We start from the raw sequence: 22,198 nt of genomic DNA, 5'->3' as shown, positions 1-22,198 counted from the left end.
GATTCCTCCGTTTGATGGGGCTTGCTCAGACCCCCTCCTCAACTGAACCCCCTATGCGCCAGTCGTCCTCCGTGCTATCTTCCCACCCATTAGTCACCTGGGTGCCCTGTGGAGCTGCCTCTGACGGTGCGGCCAGGCTGGTGGAGGAGGCATCCCTGCCACAGTCGGGAGTCGGACGTCCAGCAGGGGTGGCCACATCAACGACTGCACCCCAGCCAGTGGAGGATGTGCAGGCAGCAGGAGCCAGGGCACGGGCAGAGGCACAGCAGTAGCAGCAACGAGGTGGGAGCCATGATGGCTCGGAGCCTTCGACATCGGAGGGGCAGGTATCGGCCGGAGGTCAGGAGGACCCAGGACGGGAAGTGTCTTCCGCGTGGCAGTGGTTGGGCCACGCCATAGATGCGGAGCGGCAGCGGGCGGAAGAGGCACGGCTCATGATAGTCAGGGCGGAGAAGTCCATGCGGAGGGCCCTGAGGCGGCCCGAGTGCCTCGAGGCAATCCGCAGGGAGTTGGAGGTGAACATGTCGATGGCCATGCGGACCCTCGGGGCCATGGAGGAGGACCGCCTCCGAGACATTGAGCAGGAGTTCGATGATGCCCTGGCCCGGAACATCCCGAAGTGAGCCGTCTGACTGGCCCGCTGCCCTTGTAAATAGTTCTGTAGTTAGTGTTAGGTTTCCTTTGGTTTTGCATTTTTTTTGGACCTTTTGGACAATGGGCCACATTTTTGTATATAGTTTTAGGTAGTGTTATTAGATAGGTTTAATTTCTTCTGTTTGGATCATGGACCCTGGATTGTTTATCTGTATATAGTTGACTGTTGGATTTTCTATTTTTTTTTAATGATTTACCCATGGAGCAATGGTTTTCGATTTTAATTTTCCATTGGATTTACTTTTGTGAACTGTGACTTTGGACACCTTTCCTTTGGATTATGATTTGTGGTTTTACATTATTTTACGGACATGCTGCTTTCTTTTTTTTAATTCCCATTTTCGTTTGTTTATTTTTGATTCAATTTATGTTGCTTTTAATACATGTTTTTTCTTCAAACTTCAATGTGTAGTATCATCTCATTGGTTTCATGCATATCATGATATGGGTTTTGACATTCACTGACACCCATTGTGTGTATGTGAGGGACATGTGTTCATTTACAAACTTGCCATTGGGGTTGTATCATGTAATTGCCATTTCTAAGTGGGTGGATGCAATACTCGGGTGGGTGTTTGGCATTTGGAGGCTGCCCATTAGGCCCAGGGATCTAGATTGTGATGACATGTTGGCTGGGGGACATGTGTGGGGGCCTGCTGGCAGGTGGCCCTGACTGCTGGGGGGTGGGGGTGCTGGGAGACATGAGTGTGGGCCTGGTGGAAGGTGCCCCTGGATGCTGGAGGGTGGGGGTGCTGGGAGACATGAGTGTGGGCCTGGTGGAAGGTGCCCCTGGATGCTGGGGGGTGGGGGTGCTGGGAGACATGTGTGGGGGCCTGGTGGAGGGTGCCCATGACTGCTGGGGGGTAGGGGTGCAGGGGGACATGTGTGGGACATGAGTGGAGGCCTGCTGGCCTGCTGGCAGGTGCCCCACAGTGCTGGGGGGTGGGGGTGCAGGGGGACATGAGTTGGACATGAGTGGGGGCCTGGTGGAGGATGCCCTGCACTGCTGGGGGTGGGGGTTCTGGGAGACATGTGTGGGGGCCTGGTGGAGGGTGCCCTGCACTGCTGGGGGGTGGGGGTGCTGGGAGACATGTGTGGGGGCCTGGTGGAGGGTGCCCTGCACTGCTGGGGGGTGGAGGTGCTGGGAGACATGTGTGGGGGCCTGGTGGAGGGTGTCCCTGACTGGTGGGGGGTGGGGGTGCAGGGAGACAGGAGTGGGGGCCTGGTGGAGGGTGCCCTGCACTGCTGTGGGGTGGGGGTGCTAGGAGACATGTGTGGGGGCCTGGTGGAGGGTGCCCATGACTGCTGGGGGGTGGGGGTGCTGGGGGACATGAGTTGGACATGAGTGGGGGCCTGGTGGAGGGTGCCTCTGGATGCTGGGGGTGCTGGGAGACATGTGTGGGGCCTGGTGGAGGGTGCCCTGCACTGCTGGGGGGTGGGGGTGCTGGGAGACATGTGTGGGGGCCTGGTGGAGGGTGCCCTGCACTGCTGGGGGGTGGGGGTGCTGGGAGACATGAGTGGGACATGAGTGGGGGCCTGCTGGCAGGTTCCCCACAGTGCTGGGGGGGTGGGGGTTCAGGGGGACATGAGTTGGACATGAGTGAGGGCCTGGTGGAGGGTGCCCTGCACTGCTGGGGGGTGGGGGTGCTGGGAGACATGTGTGGGGGCCTGGTGGAGGGTGCCCTGCACTGCTGGGGGGTGGGGGTGCTGGGAGACATGTGTGGGGGCCTGGTGGATGGTGCCCTTGACTGGTGGGGGTGCAGGGAAACAGGAGTGGGGGCCTGGTGGAGGGTGACCTGCACTGCTGGGGGTGGGGGTGCTGGGAGACATGTGTGGGGGCCTGGTGGAGGGTGCCCATGACTGCTGGGGGGTGGGGGTGCAGGGGGACATGAGTTGGACATGAGTGGGGACCTGGTGGAGGGTGCCCCTGGATGCTGGGGGGTGGGGGGGTGGGTGTGCTGGGAGACATGAGTGTGGGCCTGGTGGAGGGTGCCCATGACTGCTGGGGGGTGGGGGTGCTGGGAGACATGTGTGGGGCCTGGTGGAGGGTGCCCCTGACTGGTGGGGGGTCGGGGTGCAGGGAGACAGGAGTGGGGGCCTGGTGGAGGGTGCCCTGCACTGCTGGGGGGTGGGGGTGCTGAGAGACATGTGTGGAGGCCTGGTGGAGGGTGCCCATGACTGCTGGGGGGTGGGGGTTCAGGGGGACATGAGTTGGACATGAGTGGGGGCCTGGTGGAGGGTGCCCCTGGATGCTGGGGGGTGGGGGTGCTGGGAGACATGTGTGGGGGCCTGGTGGAGGGTGCCCTGCACTGCTGGGGGTGCTGGGAGACATGTGTGGGGGCCTGGTGGAGGGTGCCCCTGACTGGTGAGGGGTGGGGGTGCTGGGAGACATGAGTGTGGGCCTGGTGGAGGGTGCCCCTGGATGCTTGGGGTGGGGGTGCTGGGAGACATGAGTGTGGGCCTGGTGGAGGGTGCCCCTGGATGCTGGGGGGTGGGGGTGCTGGGAGACATCCGTTGTTGATCAGTAGTGCAAGGTGACATGTGGCTTGGCTGGGGGGCATGCCCATGGTGGATGGGCTGCCTGCGGGACATGAGCAGGGGTGCACGGTAGTCCCCCGTGGTGTGGGCTGCCTGCAGGGGCCATGGAGGTTGTAGAGCGAACACCTGGGAGGACCCACACGGCCAATTCATGTGTAGTATTCCCCGGAACCCCTGAAATACACATACCCTGCTGAAATCGCGTGTGAGACTTCCCGCGCACCCCGAAATACACGTACCCAGGACATTCGCGTGTGGAACTTCCCACGCACCCCTGAAATACATGTACCCTGCTGAATTTGCTTGTGAAACTTCCCGCACACCCCAGGAATACACGTACCTAGGACATTCGCGTGTGGAACTTCCCGCGCACCCCTGAAATACACGTACCCTGCTGAATTCGCTTGTGAAACTTCGCGCACACCCCAGGAATACACGTACCTAGGACATTCGCGTGTGGAACTTCCCGCGCACCCCTGAAATACACGTACCCTGCTGAATTCGCGTGTGAGACTTCCCGCGCACCCCGAAATACACGTACACAGGACATTCGCGTGTGGAACTTCCCACGCACCCCTGAAATACACGTACCCTGCTGAATTCGCGTGTGAAACTTCCCGCACACCACAGGAATACACGTACCCAGGACAATCGCGTGTGGAACTTCCCGCGCACCCCTGAAATACACGTACCCTGCTGAATTTGTGTGTGAAACTTCCCGCACACCCCAGGAATACACGTACCCCGGACAATCGCGTGTGGAACATCCTGTGCACCCCTGAAATACACGTACCCTGATGGAATCGCGTGTGAAACTTCCCGCGCACCCCTGAAATACACGTACCCTGCTGAATTCGCGTGTGAAACTTCCCGCGCACCCCGAAATACACGTACACAGGACATTCGGGTGTGGAACTTCCCGCGCACCCCTGAAATACACGTACCCTGATGGAATCACATGTGAAACTTCCCGCGCACCCCTGAAATACACGTACCCTGCTGAATTCGCGTGTGAAACTTCCTGCGCACCCCTGAAATACACGTACCCTGCTGAATTCACGTGTGAAACTTCCCGCGCACCCCTGAAATACACGTTCCCCGCTTGGCGTTTGCTGTTTGGCAGTCCTATGAACTGGTCCAGGGTTAGCGCAGACATTTGCGATGAATTGGGGATTTTGATGGCTTTTCCTTGCGGCAAGGGCGTTCTTGGGGGCGTAACTGGCGCTGATGCAGGGTCGCTGCGCCACTCTGCGCCACGGCTGGTTTTGGAGGCTAAAATCCATGAATACGCTGTGCGATGAAATGGATTTTATCGCACGCGGCTGGCGCAGTGTATCGCACGGGGACACTGTGCGCCAGCGGCGTGCGCCACTTTTGTGCGAAATTCTATGAATTACGCTGTAAGTATATAGCCAGACATGGTAATATGTTGATAGCATGAGAAACATGGTCGGGAGTGATTTCAATTAAACAAATTGTTATCTTTTTCGTTTTGTTCTCTCGTTACCTGTTTTCCTGAAGTGGCAACCACAGAAACACAGTTTTAACTATAGAAGTACGAATCTTTTGTTTTAAAACGGAAAGTTGTTGTATATTGAACACCTGGATGACACGCACTATATATCAAGCCGAACTATGTCAATATGAATTGGTCTTTGGTATTTAAGAAATGTATGTCCTGATGAGGTGCACTAGATAGAAATAGTATATGTCTATGTCTATTGTGGTGTCCGAAACTCGAGTAGACAACACCATAGAGCCCACTACGTTTAGTTGAGCTGCCTTGAGTTTTCAAAAAAATATATGGCAATTGATACATGTTCACAAGTAAGCTCTCTTGAACATTTGCCCTGTTTAAATTTTGTGTAAGAAAATAATTCAGTGTCTAACATGCTTTTGTAAATATACAACAGGATTCTAGCCCTAATAGATGGGTGTTCTACTTTTAGAACAGAGTCAATAGAATTGCGTTTTTTTGCACAGTACGAATGGTGGATGGTCTGAATGTGGATGAAAGTGGATGTAAGGATGGGTGAGATGTGATCACTGGTTTTTATATGATATGTGTTTTTTCTAGATGTGATATGTGTTTTTTCAAAATTGGTTTTTAACATATGAAATGTCAATGTGTTATATGTGTTTTTATCAACAAATGAATGTTTTACAATGAAATTTGAATAATAAATGTAATAAATGAGCTTCAAACATACACACCGTGATTTGTCTATAATATATGCCCTTTGAATAGGGCTATTTTTTTAAAAGGATATTTGTCAGCGCTTTTATGCACAAATTGTGTTATGAATGAATGGAGGGGATGCATTGATCTGCCGATAATTGCAGTTTTGTATGGCGACTTCAATGCAGGCATGAACAGGTTATATGAATCATGCCCATCCCAACAGGGCTTACCTGAAGCTGCTGGGGAGGACCTTGTTCCTCATGGTTCCAGGGAGAAGAGAAGAGAGCCTGCAGTCGCAGGCAAGCAACGGAAGAATGGAGGAGGGAGCGTGGAACAGGCCAGACAGGCGAAGGAAGAATGTGGAAAACCTAGACACCTGACCCGATTCTGCACTAAAAGGAGCCCATGAAAATCTGGCTACTCCCAACAAATTCTGGACCTGTCAGTAAGGAAAAGTACCGACCAGAATGGGTTGAAGAAGCGACAACATCTGAATATCTTGCAGACCTGTTCCCTGTGAACGAGGAGTCACCAGAGCTGGGAGCCTTGAAAGTGTAAACTATGGGAGAAACCAACCATACATTCCCTCTTCTTGTTAATGACCAAGGCCTTCCTGCCAAAGGTCTGCTGGAGCAGGAAAACTGCTGACAGGGCTAACATGATTGCACTGAATGACGTACACCCGGGGGATCTAACCCAAATCGTTTAAGACCATGGGGGTATATATACACCTCCAAGTGGAAATTATTTCCACTACATGTATTACACCCGAGGGTCACTATTCCCATGATTGCCATGCCCAAACTGCAGAGGAAGTTCTATGGGGCACCAATCTTCCACTCTTCAACCCATGTCTCAGAGAGGTTCAAGAATCCAAGACACCCTTTTTATGAGGGATGGGGTCGGTCAGCCAGTGGTCAGGATGAAGAGGACCACTTAAGTGGAAGGGTGGAGGTGTGCGACAAAGTCAATTACCTGATCCTGTTACAAGGGGGTAGGAGACCCTCTCAGCCTGAAGTGGGAGACATACCACGGTAGAAGCCAGAGACAACCTATTTCAAAGGGCGACAGTGCGGTTGAGAGTGGCCCATTTCCTGCCCTCTCCCCAAGGGCCAATTTGTATATGGCTAGTACCCATTTGCATCTCCCCATACCTCTTACTTCAAGGTTTTCTCTCTTTGTTTCGGACCCAAAGTCACTGCTGCAGCCGGAGAACAGCAGCAGCAGCCCAACCCATCAGTGCTACATGCCAATCTACGTATAAACACAGGACCAACGAAGGGAGCAAAATTATAAAGCATGAGGTGGAGAACCCACATGGCCACCTGGTATGCTGCACACTGCTCCCCAGTGCCAGCGTGGGTAGCAACAAAAGTGCTGCAGACACCCTAGTCAACCAGGCACTTCAAACAGCAAAGAGCGTGGACTTACCTTGGGAGAATCCACGCTCAGGCACCCTAACACCAACTTGGACACTGTGCAATGGGGGCTGACATTGCTGCACCACAGCAGCCCTATGCAGGGAACCGGGTCGGGGATTAACCCACTGTTTGAAATGTATGTGACACCTCCTGGTGTAACGCTCACCTGATTCTCGCAGAGGCGCCGGTCTTGACTGGGCGACTACCGTATCTTCAAAGGTGATGTGCAGCACCCGATTGGCTCTTTGGGCTGGACCTCTGTGCCCTGTATGCCTGACGTGCAGAGTAAGATGTCTGCAGATAGAAAATACGGGGTGAATGAACTGGGGTTATTGGGGTGTCCCTATCTCTTTCCTCTTCTCCTCTCCTGTAGACCCCCACAGGTTAACGCTCTCACCTTAGGTAAGTGAATGCCGAGCTCTCCATCTGCCTCGGGGCAGGGTGCTGTAGCCAGTTTCTTCACTGGATAGGTAGCGCAGGCCTCTTGACTTCAGAGGACTGCTGTCCGTCGTTTACTGCACGAACGGTAAGTTTCGAGTAACTCAAATGTCTTTAAAGTCTTTAATAATGATGTCTCTTGTTTTGCAGGGTTCCGGCGATGGCGGATGACGGGCTGAAGTGAGTTGAAGATGGAGCCCGTGTGATGAATAGAAGCGCTTGGAAGCACGTAAGTAAGCGCTTGTTGCCAGCTTCACAAAGCGCTCTGTCTTTTTATTTTGCAGGTACAAGTTCGGAGCGGCTGCAGGGTGCCGGGATACCCACTGGGTTAGATGTGGAAAGGAGTAATGGCACGTGAGTATTAAAGCTCCCCAATGTCTTTAAACGCACCTTGTTTTGTCTTTCAGATGCGAGATGCAGCGCCGACGGCCTCCGGAGCGTGCGAAGAGTTGGTAAGCTTTTGTCTTTCAGATGCCGGAATGCAGTGTGAAGACCTCCGGAGCGCACGAAGAGTAAGTAAGCCTTTGCCTTTCAGATGCCGTAATGCTAACCTGTTCTTTCTTGTCTTTATAGGTGTTGCTGAAGACTGGATTCAGGATGGTAAGCCTTTTTCCTTAGGCCCAGGACCGGATGCAGAAGACACGATGAGCGTTCTGCTGCAGAGGGTGCAGAATAACGCAAAGCAAGATTCATCCACCGGGTGTGGTTTAAATAGCCTCCTGTAGTTCTTAGGTGTCTCCTTCCACAGCCACGCCTAAGTAAGAAAAGAGTTCCTGGTAAAAAAAGAGTTCCTGCCTTCCAGAAGAGTTCCAGTGTTCTGAAACTAGGGAGTGGCTCCAGCCCCACCCAACAGGAAAAGTAGTTCCAAACAGAAGAGGATCAGAGGCTCAACTGGCAGGCAAGTAAGCAGCATGGTCTGCTGCAGGTAAGTCCACCCAAGCATTATGAGCCCGGCGCTTCCAGCGCTGGGACTGGGCATATTTATGAGCCTGGTGCCACTGGCGCCAGGACTGGGTCCAAAAGGTCCCAATTGGGACTGGTTGGCACTCGGAACCTGGGTTATGGATCTGCTTCCAAGGGAGTTGGGAAAACCCTGACCTTTTGGAAGCAGAGATCATGACAGTACCCCCCCTCAAGGCCCCTCCCAAACCGGGCTTCTCCGGGGGTTTTGGCTAGTCAGGAAATGTCTGTGAAATCTTTTGATTAGGCGAGGAGCGTGGACATATTCAGCAGGTTCCCAGGATCTCTCTTGGGGGCCGTAGCCTTTCCAGTCAATTAGGTAGAATAGTTTAGATTTGGAGATCTTGGAGTCCAGAATGCTTTTGACTTCAAACTCGAGTTCTCCATCAACTAGGATAGGTTTTGGAGATTTGGTTAGTCGGGTTTGAGGTTGCACGGGTTTTAATAGAGAGACGTGGAAGACCGGATGTATCTTCATGTGCAGGGGCAAGTCCAACTTGACCGCTACTGGGTTTACTATGGTAGTGATGGAATAGGGACCAAGGTATCTTGGGTTGAATGTGCGTGGCCCTTTTAGAGATAGATATCTGGTGGATAACCAGACTTGATCCCCTACTTGATAGTGAGGGGCTTCCTTCCGATGTTGATCTGCTCCTTTCTTGTATTGTTCTTTAGCCCTTTGAAGGTGAGAAACAGCTTCCTTAAAGGCTTGGGTGATTGTAGAATGCAGGTAGTCTACTGCTGGTGTTTCAAGATCTTGGAGGGGATCCAACTCCGAGGTTCGAGGGTGACTGCCGTACAAAAGAAAAAACGGGGTTTTCCCAGTTCCCGAATGGACAGAGTTATTGTAGGCATACTCGGCTATCCAAAGGATATCTTTCCAAGTTTTTTCAGTTTGTTGCAGCATGCAGCGTAAATACTGTTCCAGAGTTTGATTGGTCCTCTCGGTTTGTCCGTCGGTCTGAGGGTGGTGACTGGTCGATAGTCTCACATCAATTTGAGCCGACCGACAGCAACTTCGCCAAAAATGAGAAATAAATTGACTACCTCGATCCGAAATTAGAACCGAAGGAAAACCGTGCAGTCGGACGATGTTTTCGAGAAATTCTCGGGCCAGAGTTGCTGCTGTTGGCAAGCCTTTGAGCGGAATGAAATGCGCCATCTTGGAGAATAAGTCCACGATTACTAGAATCGTATTGTATCCGGAGCATGGAGGTAGATCGGTGATGAAGTCCATAGAAAGCGTATGCCAAGGGCGAGGTGGGATGTCAATAGGGCGTAAGAGGCCTGCCGGTCTTTCCTTTTGACTCTTGTTTTGGGCGCATACTCCACAGGACATTATAAAGTCTCTGATATCTTTTTTCCAAGATGGCCACCAGAAGTAGCGCTTGATCTTTTCTGAGGTCTTGGCTATACCGGGATGACCTTCCATTAAAGAGTCGTGATAACAAGAGATTACTTTTTTCTGTAAATCTGTGCTGGGTAGGTATAATCGTTCTTGGAAATACAATAAGTTGTCCTTTACTGCAAAGTCCTTTCCCTGCAGATGCCAATTCTGTATGTCTGCTGGAGTTACAAGTTGCCTGGCTTTATCCTTAACTTCCTCTATGGATTCTGTGGTGATTACACCCAGAATTCTTTGTTCGGGAATGATTGGTACAGGTTTAGGGTTGATCAAGTGTTCTTCCACTCCCATCCGAGAAAGGGCATCGGCTTTACCGTTCTTGGTACCAGGTCGATAGGTAATTATGAAGTCAAACTCGGCAAAGAATAATGCCCAACGGAGTTGTCTAGAGGATTGGGCTTTTGCGGTTTTCAAATATTGCAGGTTTCGGTGATCCGTAATCACAGTAACGGTGTGTCGGGCCCCCAGCAGATAATGCCGCCAAGCCTTAAAGGCAGACTTGATAGCCAGAAGTTCCTTGTCAGTAATCGTGTAATTGACTTCAGGAGGCGAGAATTTGTGGGACCAAAATGCCACGGGATGCAACTGATTGGTTACCGGGTCCTTTTGTGATAGAACTGCCCCCATGGCAAGGCTTGAAGCATCAGTTTCCACGATATAGGGGAGTTCGGGGCGAGGGTGTTTTAAGATTGGTGCAGAGATAAATTTAGTCTTCAAATCCTGGAAAGCTCGTTCCGCCTCGGTAGACCATTCAAAACGTTTGTTTTTCTTTAACAAGGCAGTGATGGGCTGGACTATTCGAGAGAACTCGGGGATAAACCTGCGGTAAAAGTTAGCGAAGCCTAACATGCTTTGCACACCTTTTACGGAGGATGGTGATGGCCATTTGAGAACTGCATCGACCTTCTTTGAATCCATACGCACTCCGCCAGGTGATAATATGAATCCCAAGAATTCAACTTCAGTCACGTTGAAAACACATTTTTCCAACTTAGCGAAAAGTTTGTGTTGACGCAATCTTTCGAGGACCATTTTCACGTGTTTCCGATGTTCAGATTCCGATGAAGAATAAACGAGAATGTCGTCGATGTAAACAACAACACACACATCTATGAGCTCTCTGAGGACATCGTTCATAAAATATTGAAAGGCGGCCGGGGCATTGCAAAGTCCGAAGGGCATGACCTGATATTCAAATAGCCCATACTTGGTGCGGAAGGCCGTCTTCCATTCATCGCCCTCTTTTACTCGTACCAAGTGGTAAGCTCCTCTAAGATCCAGCTTTGTATATATGCATGCCTTTCTGACTTGGTCCAGGAGTTCAGGGATCAAAGGTAACGGATATCTATTCTTAACGGTGATCTGGTTCAGGGAACGATAATCGATACAAGTTCTAAGGTCTCCTTCCTTTTTTGGAACGAAGAACAAAGCTGAAGAGGCAGGGGACTTGGAGGGACGGATAAACCCATTTGCCAGGTATTGATCCAGGTATTGTCGAAGGTGAAGGTTCTCAGGCTCGGTGAGGGCATAAATTCTACTACAAGGAGGAGTAGATCCAGGTATCAGGTCTATCTGGCAGTCATAAGACCTATGAGGTGGTAGAGAGTTAGCCTGCTCCTTCCGGAAAACATCTTGGTATTCTAGGTATTCGGGAGGTAACTGGGGAGTCTGAAGAAATTGCTGCCAGTGCAACACCAGGTGGAGGGTGACACGTAGAGACACATTCTGGAAACTGGACCGTTCTTGCTCGCCAATCGATCAGAGGATTGTGTTTCTCTAACCAAGGTATTCCTAGAATAATCTGGAACTGAGGGGCCTTGATCACATCGAACACGATCTTCTCATGGTGTCCATCTTGACTTACTAGCGTCACCTCTTGAGTGGTGTGCGTTACTGGCCCGGAGGCTATCTCCGTACCATCCACCGTAGTAATGACGTCCTTTACAGCCTTGGGACAAAGAGTTAGATTCATCCTCAAAACCATTTCATGATCCACATAATTGCCGATGGCACCGCTGTCGACGTAAGCTTCAATTGCATGTAATCGACCCGGATTATCAGGGCTAATGAGGACCATAGGTATCACGAAATGCGAGGTCACGGAACTGGTTTTCACGCTCGGCAAGAGGACCTCTATTCTTGTCGGGCGAGGTCGTTTCCCTGCTCAGAGTTTGTAACTGTGGTAACTGCAGCTCCTACTGCCTTCTTGGCAGGTTTCACCGGACAGTCTCGAAGAAAGTGCCCTGAGTTTCCACAATATAGGCATAATTGCAACTGTTTTCTCCTTTCCCGCTCCCTTTGTGTTAGAGGACCTTTCAGACCCCCTATTTGCATGGGTTCCCCGGAGTCTACTCCTTTGGAAGGAGTTGGCGGTTTGGAAAATACTCGAGCATCAAACTTGGAACGATCGGCCTTCCTGTTCTGCAGTCTGTGATCTATTTGAACGAACAACCAAGTCTATATAATCCGAACAGTCTTGTGGGGGATTCACTACTTGGGCTAAAACGTCTTTGAGCTCTCCACGTAGACCTCTATAAAACAGCGTAATCCTTTTGTCCTCAGGCCATTGAGTTTCCAGTATTAGTCTATTGAAAGATGCAATATAAGCCAAAAGGTCTTGATTACCCTGTCGCAACGAAAGAAGCTCATTGTCCAAGGCCTGCCCCTGTGCATGTCTTGCGAACAGTTTTTCCATACTAAGCTGAAAGGCTTGAAAATCATGGAGAACCGGATCATCTTGATTAACTAGAGGGATCGACCAGTCTGCCGCATTGCCACTAAGGTACGAAAGTACAAAAGCTACTTTAGCTTGATCAGTTGGAAAGGCTGCTGGCCGGCATAAGAAGTGCAACCGGCACTGATTGATAAATACCGCAAACCTCTTTGGGTCACCAGAAAATCGTTCGGGCGGAGCCAGAGGTACATTCCCAGGTAGGTTGATCTGCACTGGATTCATAGAGGATGTTGAAGGAAGATTTGCCCCTGATGCGGGGTCTGTCCGGCTTGTGACTGTAGCAATTGTCTAGCAAGATCATCTGTTCTCTCCTTGGAAATAATTAGTTCCCTTCTTAGAGCGTTCGTTTCCTGACGAGCTGCATGCACTTCTGCCCTTAGTTCCCCAAGTAACTGGGCTAGGTGGTCAGTATCCGAGGTTTCCATAGCGCCTGGGCGAGAGTTTTGCGGTAGTCTTTGCGTTCTGTAACGCTCACCTGATTCTCGCAGAGGCGCCGGTCTTGACTGGGCGACTACCGTATCTTCAAAGGTGATGTGCAGCACCCGATTGGCTCTTTGGGCTGGACCTCTGTGCCTTGTATGCCTGACGTGCAGAGTAAGATGTCTGCAGATAGAAAATACGGGGTTAATGAACTGGGGTTATTGGGGTGTCCCTATCTCTTTCCTCTTCTCCTCTCCTGTAGACCCCCACAGGTTAACGCTCTCACCTTAGGTAAGTGAATGCCGAGCTCTCCATCTGCCTCGGGGCAGGGTGCTGTAGCCAGTTTCTTCACTGGATAGGTAGCGCAGGCCTCTTGACTTCAGAGGACTGCTGTCCGTCGTTTACTGCACGAACGGTAAGTTTCGAGTAACTCAAATGTCTTTAAAGTCTTTAATAATGATGTCTCTTGTTTTGCAGGGTTCCGGCGATGGCGGATGACGGGCTGAAGTGAGTTGAAGATGGAGCCCGTGTGATGAATAGAAGCGCCTGGAAGCACGTAAGTAAGCGCTTGTTGCCAGCTTCACAAAGCGCTCTGTCTTTTTATTTTGCAGGTACAAGTTCGGAGCGGCTGCAGGGTGCCGGGATACCCACTGGGTTAGATGTGGAAAGGAGTAATGGCACGTGAGTATTAAAGCTCCCCAATGTCTTTAAACGCACCTTGTTTTGTCTTTCAGATGCGAGATGCAGCGCCGACGGCCTCCGGAGCGTGCGAAGAGTTGGTAAGCTTTTGTCTTTCAGATGCCGGAATGCAGTGTGAAGACCTCCGGAGCGCACGAAGAGTAAGTAAGCCTTTGCCTTTCAGATGCCGGAATGCTAACCTGTTCTTTCTTGTCTTTATAGGTGTTGCTGAAGACTGGATTCAGGATGGTAAGCCTTTTTCCTTAGGCCCAGGACCGGATGCAGAAGACACGATGAGCGTTCTGCTGCAGAGGGTGCAGAATAACGCAAAGCAAGATTCATCCACCGGGTGTGGTTTAAATAGCCTCCTGTAGTGCTTAGGTGTCTCCTTCCACAGCCACGCCTAAGTAAGAAAAGAGTTCCTGGTAAAAAAAGAGTTCCTGCCTTCCAGAAGAGTTCCAGTGTTCTGAAACTAGGGAGTGGCTCCAGCCCCACCCAACAGGAAAAGTAGTTCCAAACAGAAGAGGATCAGAGGCTCAACTGGCAGGCAAGTAAGCAGCATGGTCTGCTGCAGGTAAGTCCACCCAAGCATTATGAGCCCGGCGCTTCCAGCGCTGGGACTTGGCATATTTATGAGCCTGGTGCCACTGGCGCCAGGACTGGGTCCAAAAGGTCCCAATTGGGACTGGTTGGCACTCGGAACCTGGGTTATGGATCTGCTTCCAAGGGAGTTGGGAAAACCCTGACCTTTTGGAAGCAGAGATCATGACACCTGGTTGGGAAGCAAGAATTAGGTTGTTCAGAGCAAGACAACCAACCAGAGGATGGGCAGTGGGATAAAAGAAACCCCAGGAAACATGAAGTTGTTGGTTGTTCGGGTGACGTCGGAGGAGGAGGTGGTAGCAGACTTAGAGTCCAGCAGGAAGAAGGATGGAGGACAAGTGGGTGGAGACAAAATCTCGAGCAGGTGAAGTATTTTTTGGTGATTGCAGTGGGTACTGTGTTGTGATTGTGTGTGTATGACTAGCGAGTATTATTAAAAGAGGGAGTGTAAGCAGTTAATGTGAGAGTGAAAGGAGGGTAACTGAGGAATAGGTGGAGTGAAGTTGTAGTAGTGTGAAGAGGTAGTAGTGGAATGGAAGAGGTAGTAGGATGGAGGAGGGAGTAGTGGTGTGGAGGAGAGAGTAGTACCAGCAAAAGGTGGAAGCCGGAGTAGAAAGAGTGTGAGACATCAGAGGGGCAGAGGAGGAAGATGTAGGGAGTAGAAGGAGTGAAGGTGGGGGGTGTTGTGAGTAGGAGGGTAGAGAGATGAGAGAATAGACTACAGATGCATGGAAAGGAACAACAGGGTGTGAGAAGGAGATTAAGTCGGGCAGAGTGTCTGAAAGGCTCATCCCCAGATCCTGCAGTAGATATTATCAAACTGGAACTGTAGAACTAGCCTAGAAACCCCCTTAGGGCATGTAGATAGATAAGGCACTTGCCTTTAGGCTCTCCCAAAAATGTAGCCTAGTGATTAGACAGTAGGGGGCAATATTCCCTAGATACTAACCCAGATTTAGGGAAGCATGGGTTAGGGCGGGAAATAATAATTCTTGATGATTGAGAGGGGGACAGCCCTAGTGTTCTGCTGATTCCATTAATAAAAAACCCTTGAACCATCTCTGAGAGTTAGATTATTCTTTGAGACAACTGTAATACCATGCTTGACCACCAGTAGTGTTCCTTGTGGCACCTCATTGTTAGTGTTTTTCCTATATCCGTTTTGTGAGCTTTGCATGTAAGTGTTCTTCCAAAGATGTCAGTGGAACCATTTTATTAATATGTATTAACAGTTTTCCATTGTATGTACTTCACTCACTATTTTGCTTAAAAATCGGTTATAGGCTTGTGCTTCCATTCTCTCAGCTGTCAAACCTTTTGACGAACAGCCATCACTGTGGGAAGTCTATTGTCTGCTTACGAATGTATCATCTCCATTGTCTCTGATGGGCGGTCTTCACAAACAGTCTGCATGGGTATTCTGCCAACCTGGGATATATTCTATGGTGTAGTTCTACGGCTGCATTTTGGATGCCAGCCTGTCTAATCAGTGTGTGAGGTTTCCTGAGTTTTTCGGGCCTAGCACGTTAACGACTTGTGATCACTCTGAAGATGAAATTCCGTCCCCATAAATGTGTGGCAAAGTGATGTGTTGTCCACGCGATTAACACACTGCAGTCCAGATGGAAAAAAACACCTATCATTGTGTAACTGATTTGTACTTCATAAGTAAATTGCAATATATTGTAATGACGTGCAGTGAAATACCCTTCAAGCAATGGTGCAAAAGACCCCTTCAACAGGAGGCAACCCATGACCTCAATGTCTTTTGCTATAGAAAGGAGCCTCTTTTTCCTAGAATCTTACCGCTTGCTCTTGACAGATCTGAGTCAGTCTTTCCAGGTGTTCATCTTGAAGGGCCTTTCCCTTCTCATACTGCTGAATCACCATTTCCATTTCCACTTTCACTGGGAGCACATAGGCTGGAAAACAGAAAACGATGTAGAAGTGTAAAACGTATGAATGGCAATATTCAGCCAATCAAGGCATCTGCTGACACCCACTACCCGTCTCAGAAACCCTCTTAGTGAACGAGTGTAGACGTCTGCAGCCATCTGCCCCCTCTCACTTCTCAAGAGTTGACCGAGGCTGTGAAATTCTACTCTCTACCTAAGCCCCAACAGACTTCAGAAAACAAAACAATGCAAATGGCTATTTGGCTTTCTACGCATAGCAATACTAAGCAAGAATGGGCTGCAAATTTATCTGTGGTCTTTCCATCATGAGACTTTCTTTTTATTTTCATATTGGCCTTGTTACATTAATTAATATTTTATAACGTGTTTAATACTGGTGACTAGTCTCTAAGCACAGGACCGCAATTCGAACCTGTGTTACTTTGTGCTGTCTTGCTTCCAAGACAAATGTTTTGCCCCTGAGCTATCCTGCGGGCCTGCGAAATGGGAAGACTCCATGCATTCACATTTTAGTTTTGACTATTAGCTGGCGCTTTATAAGCCAAACCTATTGCATTAGAGTACAGCTAGGAGGAGAGGGCATACGAGGAGGGACAGAAACTTAGTAGGTGTTGTTTGGTTATTTACCCACCCATTGACTGCCCATGGCCATGCTAATCCATATGGTCATTTCCACCCTCTTGCGGCCCCTTCCTGCCCAAAACACATCCTACTAGGATCTCTTTGAGATAGCTCATCCAGCCTTAAGATCAACCTTTACACTCAAAGTGCTTGGCTGTGTTATTTCAGAGCAGTCTTCTGAGGGTTAATGGCTTAATTGGAGCTGTAAATGCACTACTCGTGTAATAAAAATGCCTTAAGCAGGTCTGCCTTCAGCCACTTGAATTATAAGCAGTGTGTGTGTCCTTCACTGAAGTCCCATAAAAATAAGCATTGGCAAACCGAACAGTTTTGGTTTGTGTATAGGTATTTGCCAGGCACTGCTACTATATGCCCAGGTATGCACACCATTTTGCAACTACCATCATTAATAGCCAGTTAATACCATTGCAGCAGTGTCTGCTCAGTGCCTTTCACAGGCCTACAGAAAAGCCAAAACTGTTGACATTGCATATGCGTGTTAGAATATGTTTGTGTGGTGCAGTCTCCCTTCATACTCTAACAGGTGGTATAGGGTAGAGGAACAGGAGAGCGGGTGTATTATGCCACAAGGGGCATACTACCCAATAATGTAGGGACCTGGAAGGTGAAGTAAGGGTCTAAAATATAAGGGTACCTGAAAAGCTAGCGGTCCACCAGGTAGGGATCATGAGAGATAAACACAACACGAACCTTAGCTGTGAGGTTGGCAAGGTACTACTAATACAAAAGAGTCCATTTTTATTTTTGTCATTAACAGCTTCTATTGTCTGTGTTTGATTGAAATGCATATGTGTAATGTACAGGGTTTTCCTCATCCTGCCATTAAAGCCCTGGCCACTGGATTATTCTCACTTATGCCTCTACCTCCAAAACTCACATGTGGATGAGGCCAGTCATATGGGTACAATTGTGCCCTTGACAATACGGGATGCACATCAGGGGGGGGGGGCAGAGTTTGGACACGCACACGTGGTATTCTTTCCCATCCCTTATTTATATACATTTCTGTATACCACGAGTGGAAGCGACAGGCTAAGGCTGATCCCTGTCTATATTTTATGTTTTTGCTTTAGTATACAGTGGAGTACATGTGAACTATGAAGGAATGAGCCTCCACAGCGTGACTTTTACGATGTTTTTTGCGAAGGTGTTTGCATTTCGACTAATGTTGCCACCATGAGGTGATACAAGGCAACTCCGAAATCCGGCACACATAAGGCTGAATACTAAAAGTAAGTGGAGTCAGTTTTAAGAGGACATCTTGTTAATATGTTCAGTTATTGCTACTTGACACAGAAGAGGCGGAGCTTTATTCTCCTTGTGCTCTTTTTATTCTCCTTGTGCTCTTGTCTGTCATTAGGCTCTTCTGAGATTTGGTCTAGTAGTTGGAGCATTTGGGATTGGTTCAACGGTTTGCACAACCACCACGATATGACGCTGGAGGCGAGTACAAATATGTATATGTGGGGAAGCATTATTTGCATAATTAATATGTGCCATTTTTTGGAATTGATGAGGTTGGTTAGGTAACAAGTGTATTTTATTTGTTTTCTAGTGGCGTTGAAGACTTCTTCCACTTGTTATTGTATGGTGGCGAGGCAATATTGATGTCCCACCTTTGTTCTGAAGAAGGTTCAGGTGAACCTAGGGCACTATTAGAAGGCCACGACGGACCAACACACGTGTAGACAGTGTTTGACAAGCTATTTGTGTGCTCTTTAACAGAGGGACACACCTGTATCTTGGAAGGGGTGTCTAGGATTAACTGACTAGTTAATGTGTTGAAAGGGTTTTATGACATTGACAACACATCTGACTATATCATTTGATTATGTTGTGATTTAGAGAGAATGTGTATGTATGTTGGAATGAATTAATTGATGTTGAAATTTGGAATGTACATGGGTTTTTTTATGAGTTAATAACGTTGAAGAAAGATTTTTTTTGTAATAAAATTGACTTTTGTTCAAAGAAATGGTATTAGTAGTACCCTGTTAACCTCACAGCTAAGGTCTGTGCTGTATTTATCTCAGGTGAAGTAAGGGACCTCCACTTAGTGCTTTAATGGCAAATCCTGTACATTACACATATGCAGTTCAATCAAACACAAACAATACAAGCTGTCAATGACAAAAATACATCCCCACTCAGTAAATACACATCTATAAAAGTCATATTAAACTACTTTATGTGGGTATGTGCAATACAGGATGAGCAAAATTGACTAAAGTATAAAGTAGACTGCTAGTTCCTTCCACGTGTGTCTTGCAAGTCTCTGACCGTCCCTTCTCCATGAAACCAGAATGTGTCTCTCAGCCAACTAGAGGGCCAGTCCAAACCAAACACCAAAAGGTGCAGGACATGGTTTACAGCATGCAGTGATCTCACAAGGAGCTAATGGACTTGACAAAACCAGGTGTGCCATGGCGAACCAATGTCATGCTTGAAGCCCTGGAGATTGGGCAATCCTTCCATGGCAGCTACACAGAACCCAATGACAATTCCTTCCTTTCTCAGCACACCTTGCTCTGGTTTCTGGCTAGCGGTTATTGCTTCCTCTACTGACAGGATACCTTCTACTCTCAGTTCTCTTCCGGATCTAGGCTTCTCCTTGAATTGATTGTCTCTGGTATCTTTTTGCCTTGATGTGCTAGACGTTCCTGGTACATTATGACTTTCTTCCCTCCTTATCTCATACCGCTTCATCAGATCCTACTGTTTGTGTGACTCAATCCACTACGGAGTGAGTCCTGCACCTTTTCATTCACATTGGTGGTTTTTCCCCTATTTTGCTCCAAAGCGTACATTTCATGGACTTGTTATGTTTGCACTTCAGGACCCCTCTGTGCAATGTTTGTCATTTGCACTGTGAAATACAAAACAAAGGTATAAAAAGCAGGCAAAATTGCCTTTACTCCTCCCTTTTACACGTTGCAGTGCAAACTGAATAAATTCTGCCAAACATAGCAGGCAGCATTTACAATGGATTCCTTTAGAATCCTCCTGCTTTTTGCTGGTGTTAAAAGTGGGAGGATTCCATAGGTATTCCCAGCATTTGCGCCAGTATGAACATGTCATGTTCTGGTCAATGCATTCAAGGTGCAGCAGTTGGGGGTGCCAGAAATGGAAGTTCTGTTACATACCCCTTCTTCACAATACAAATCAATGAATATGTAGAGTACAAACATGCATTCAATTTTCACGCATCCATTCTACACATGATTTTTACTCTACTCCACCGGGAACATGATCCACTTTAGGGTCATGCACAGAAAAGCATCTGTCGTATTAAGTCCTATTTCGTTGCGTGTATCTGACCCTCTGGTTGAGCAGGAGGTCTTCAGAGTATGTGGACCACAGAGCTTAGGATCCCCAGAGGCAGTAAATTCACCCTCAGACAGAGGTTTGGCATTTCAATATGCAACTCTTTACCCTAGCTCTTAGTGTGTGTCCATCTTGCTGGAGGGACTATAGTTCTCTGGAGCTCTTCCTTTGCCCCAGCGTCCTGACTGAGTTCTTTTCATTGTTAGTTGCGTTAGGCTGGAATGAGAGTCAGCCCCATGTGCTACAGTTTCTCCCTCCCTTGCCTCGTCGCGCCTTGAAACATTTGTTTATAGGCGTGTTATACATGCTATATCATATCATCATACAGTTTGAATCCAATAGGTTGCACTGCCAAAACTATTGCATTGGAGTACAGCTGGGCAGATGAGATACGCGAATGGGACACACAGCTTGTGGGTGTTGTTTGGTTATTTACCCACCCGTTGATTTTCCATGGCCATGCTAATCCCTATAGCCATTCCCACCCACTACATTTGTTTTTGTATTTATTTGATGTATAATGCTCTTCCGCCAAAGTACATACACATTTTAAAATGGTACAAACAATACATTCATGAAAAATGTTACAACCAAAAGCCGGGTATATTAGGACATATGGAGAGAAGATGGCTTTTAAGAGTAGTGCGAACGAGAGGGTAAGAAGAGATGGATTGAACATGTAGTGGTAAAGTGTTCCAGAACTTAGGGGCAAGAAGACCAAAAGACCGGAAACAAGACTGAACACAGGGGGGTTTAGGGACAGATAAAACTGGGATATGCAAATGGCAATGATAAGCATTTATTTATTTATCTATTTATTTATTTATTTATTTATAAAGCGCTACACGCCAATAGGCTTCAGAGCTCACAGAAAGGACAGACAGTTTCAGTCAGGGGGGAAGCACATGACAGGAGGAAGATCTCATCCAAAAAATTAAAAACAAACGACTTAATAGCTTGCTTAAACACAGTCAAAGAGGGAGATGTTTTGATGGAGAGGCGTAAGGAGTTCCATCCATCGGGGCCCTAACTTCAAAGCAAGTGCCTCCAAACTTCTCCAGGCGATAGCGTGGTTGGCTTAGGAGATTTGAGTTGCTTGAGTGCAGAGTTCTCAAAGGCTTTGCACGGATATTCTTCTTTTCAGGTAGATGCGGGAAACTGAATGAAGACATTTAAAGGTCAGGGACAGAGTTTTGCACCTCACTATCTCCTTAATCGGCAACCAGTGGAGTTATTTCCCATGGTCAGAGACATGATCACATTTGGCGAGACCAAAAACTGCCCTAACTGTGCCATTCTGCGTGGTCTGCAAGCGTTTGAAATTAGCTTTGAAGGCACAAATCATGAGGCTGTTGCAATAGTCTTGTCAGGAATGAATTAACGTAGTGGCAAGAAGGGAGCTATTATTAATATTAAGATAGGGACTTATCTGATAGAGAAGTTAAATAACCAATCTGCAAGAGGAACGAATGCTGGGCACATGCTTTTTCATTGATCGTTCAGAGGCAAAGGTGACACCCAAGGTCTTCACACTCTTGGAGACAGGAATGATGCTGTCCAGGATACCAAACTGAGAACTTTGCTTCAATTTTCTTTAGACGTGGACCTGAGACAAATATGACAAGCTCTGTTTTACTGTTATTCAAGGCCAGAGAGTTATAGGCCTTCCAGTTTGGATTTCCAAAAACAAATTGTTCACAGTTTTGGTGTCGGTGTCATAGACACGAGTCAATTTGAAAAGGGCGTGGGTGTCATCAGCGTAATTAGTATACTGGACACCCAGGCTGTCTAGAAGATCCAAGAATGGTCTAATGTAAATGTTGAATAAAATGGAGGACAGACGATCCTTGCGGCACACCGCAGAAAGAGAGGAATGGAGGAGCTTTGAATTCAGCGACTGACACCTTAGATACTCTGGGACCTAGGAATGAAGTAATCAAGTTTATTGCCCTCTCTAAACAGTTAACAATGTTAAAAAGTATTTCATGTAACAAATCATGGTCAATCAAATCGAAAGCTGCTGCGAGGTCCAATAACTTGAGTAATGCTGGCTGACCTCCCTTCATTATAGCAGAAATATTAGACTTAAGGTTCAGCAGGGCAGTCTCAGTCCCATGCCGAGTCCTAAAACCAGACTGATGAGTGCCCAGGAGCCTGCTAGCTTCTACACATTTTTGCAATGGCAAATATGCAGCTCTATCAAGAAATGTGGTCAGGAAGAGAACGTATGTAATGGTCAATTGTTTTAGCATTGGGGGATCCAATGTAGACTTTTTCAATGGA

At 48.2% G+C, this 22,198-nt stretch overlaps 1 protein-coding gene across 14 annotated transcripts in view; it reads right to left on the bottom strand.

Annotated features, from left to right (window-relative positions):
* The window catches only part of TMEM266 (transmembrane protein 266), an 818,009-nt gene that overhangs the window by 318,011 nt on the left and 477,800 nt on the right, over nt 1-22,198 (bottom strand). For all 14 annotated transcript variants that reach the window (XM_069624431.1, XM_069624435.1, XM_069624430.1 and 11 more), the window contains one exon: nt 15,840-15,955. In XM_069624431.1, the coding sequence (XP_069480532.1) occupies nt 15,840-15,955 (116 nt within the window). The remainder of the gene's footprint in view (nt 1-15,839; nt 15,956-22,198) is intronic.

The sequence above is a fragment of the Ambystoma mexicanum genome, chromosome 11 (genome assembly GCF_040938575.1).
Source record: "Ambystoma mexicanum isolate Mex_15411 chromosome 11, UKY_AmexF1_1, whole genome shotgun sequence".
Lineage (NCBI taxonomy): Eukaryota > Metazoa > Chordata > Amphibia > Caudata > Ambystomatidae > Ambystoma > Ambystoma mexicanum.
This window is presented reverse-complemented; position numbering and strand designations above follow the sequence as displayed.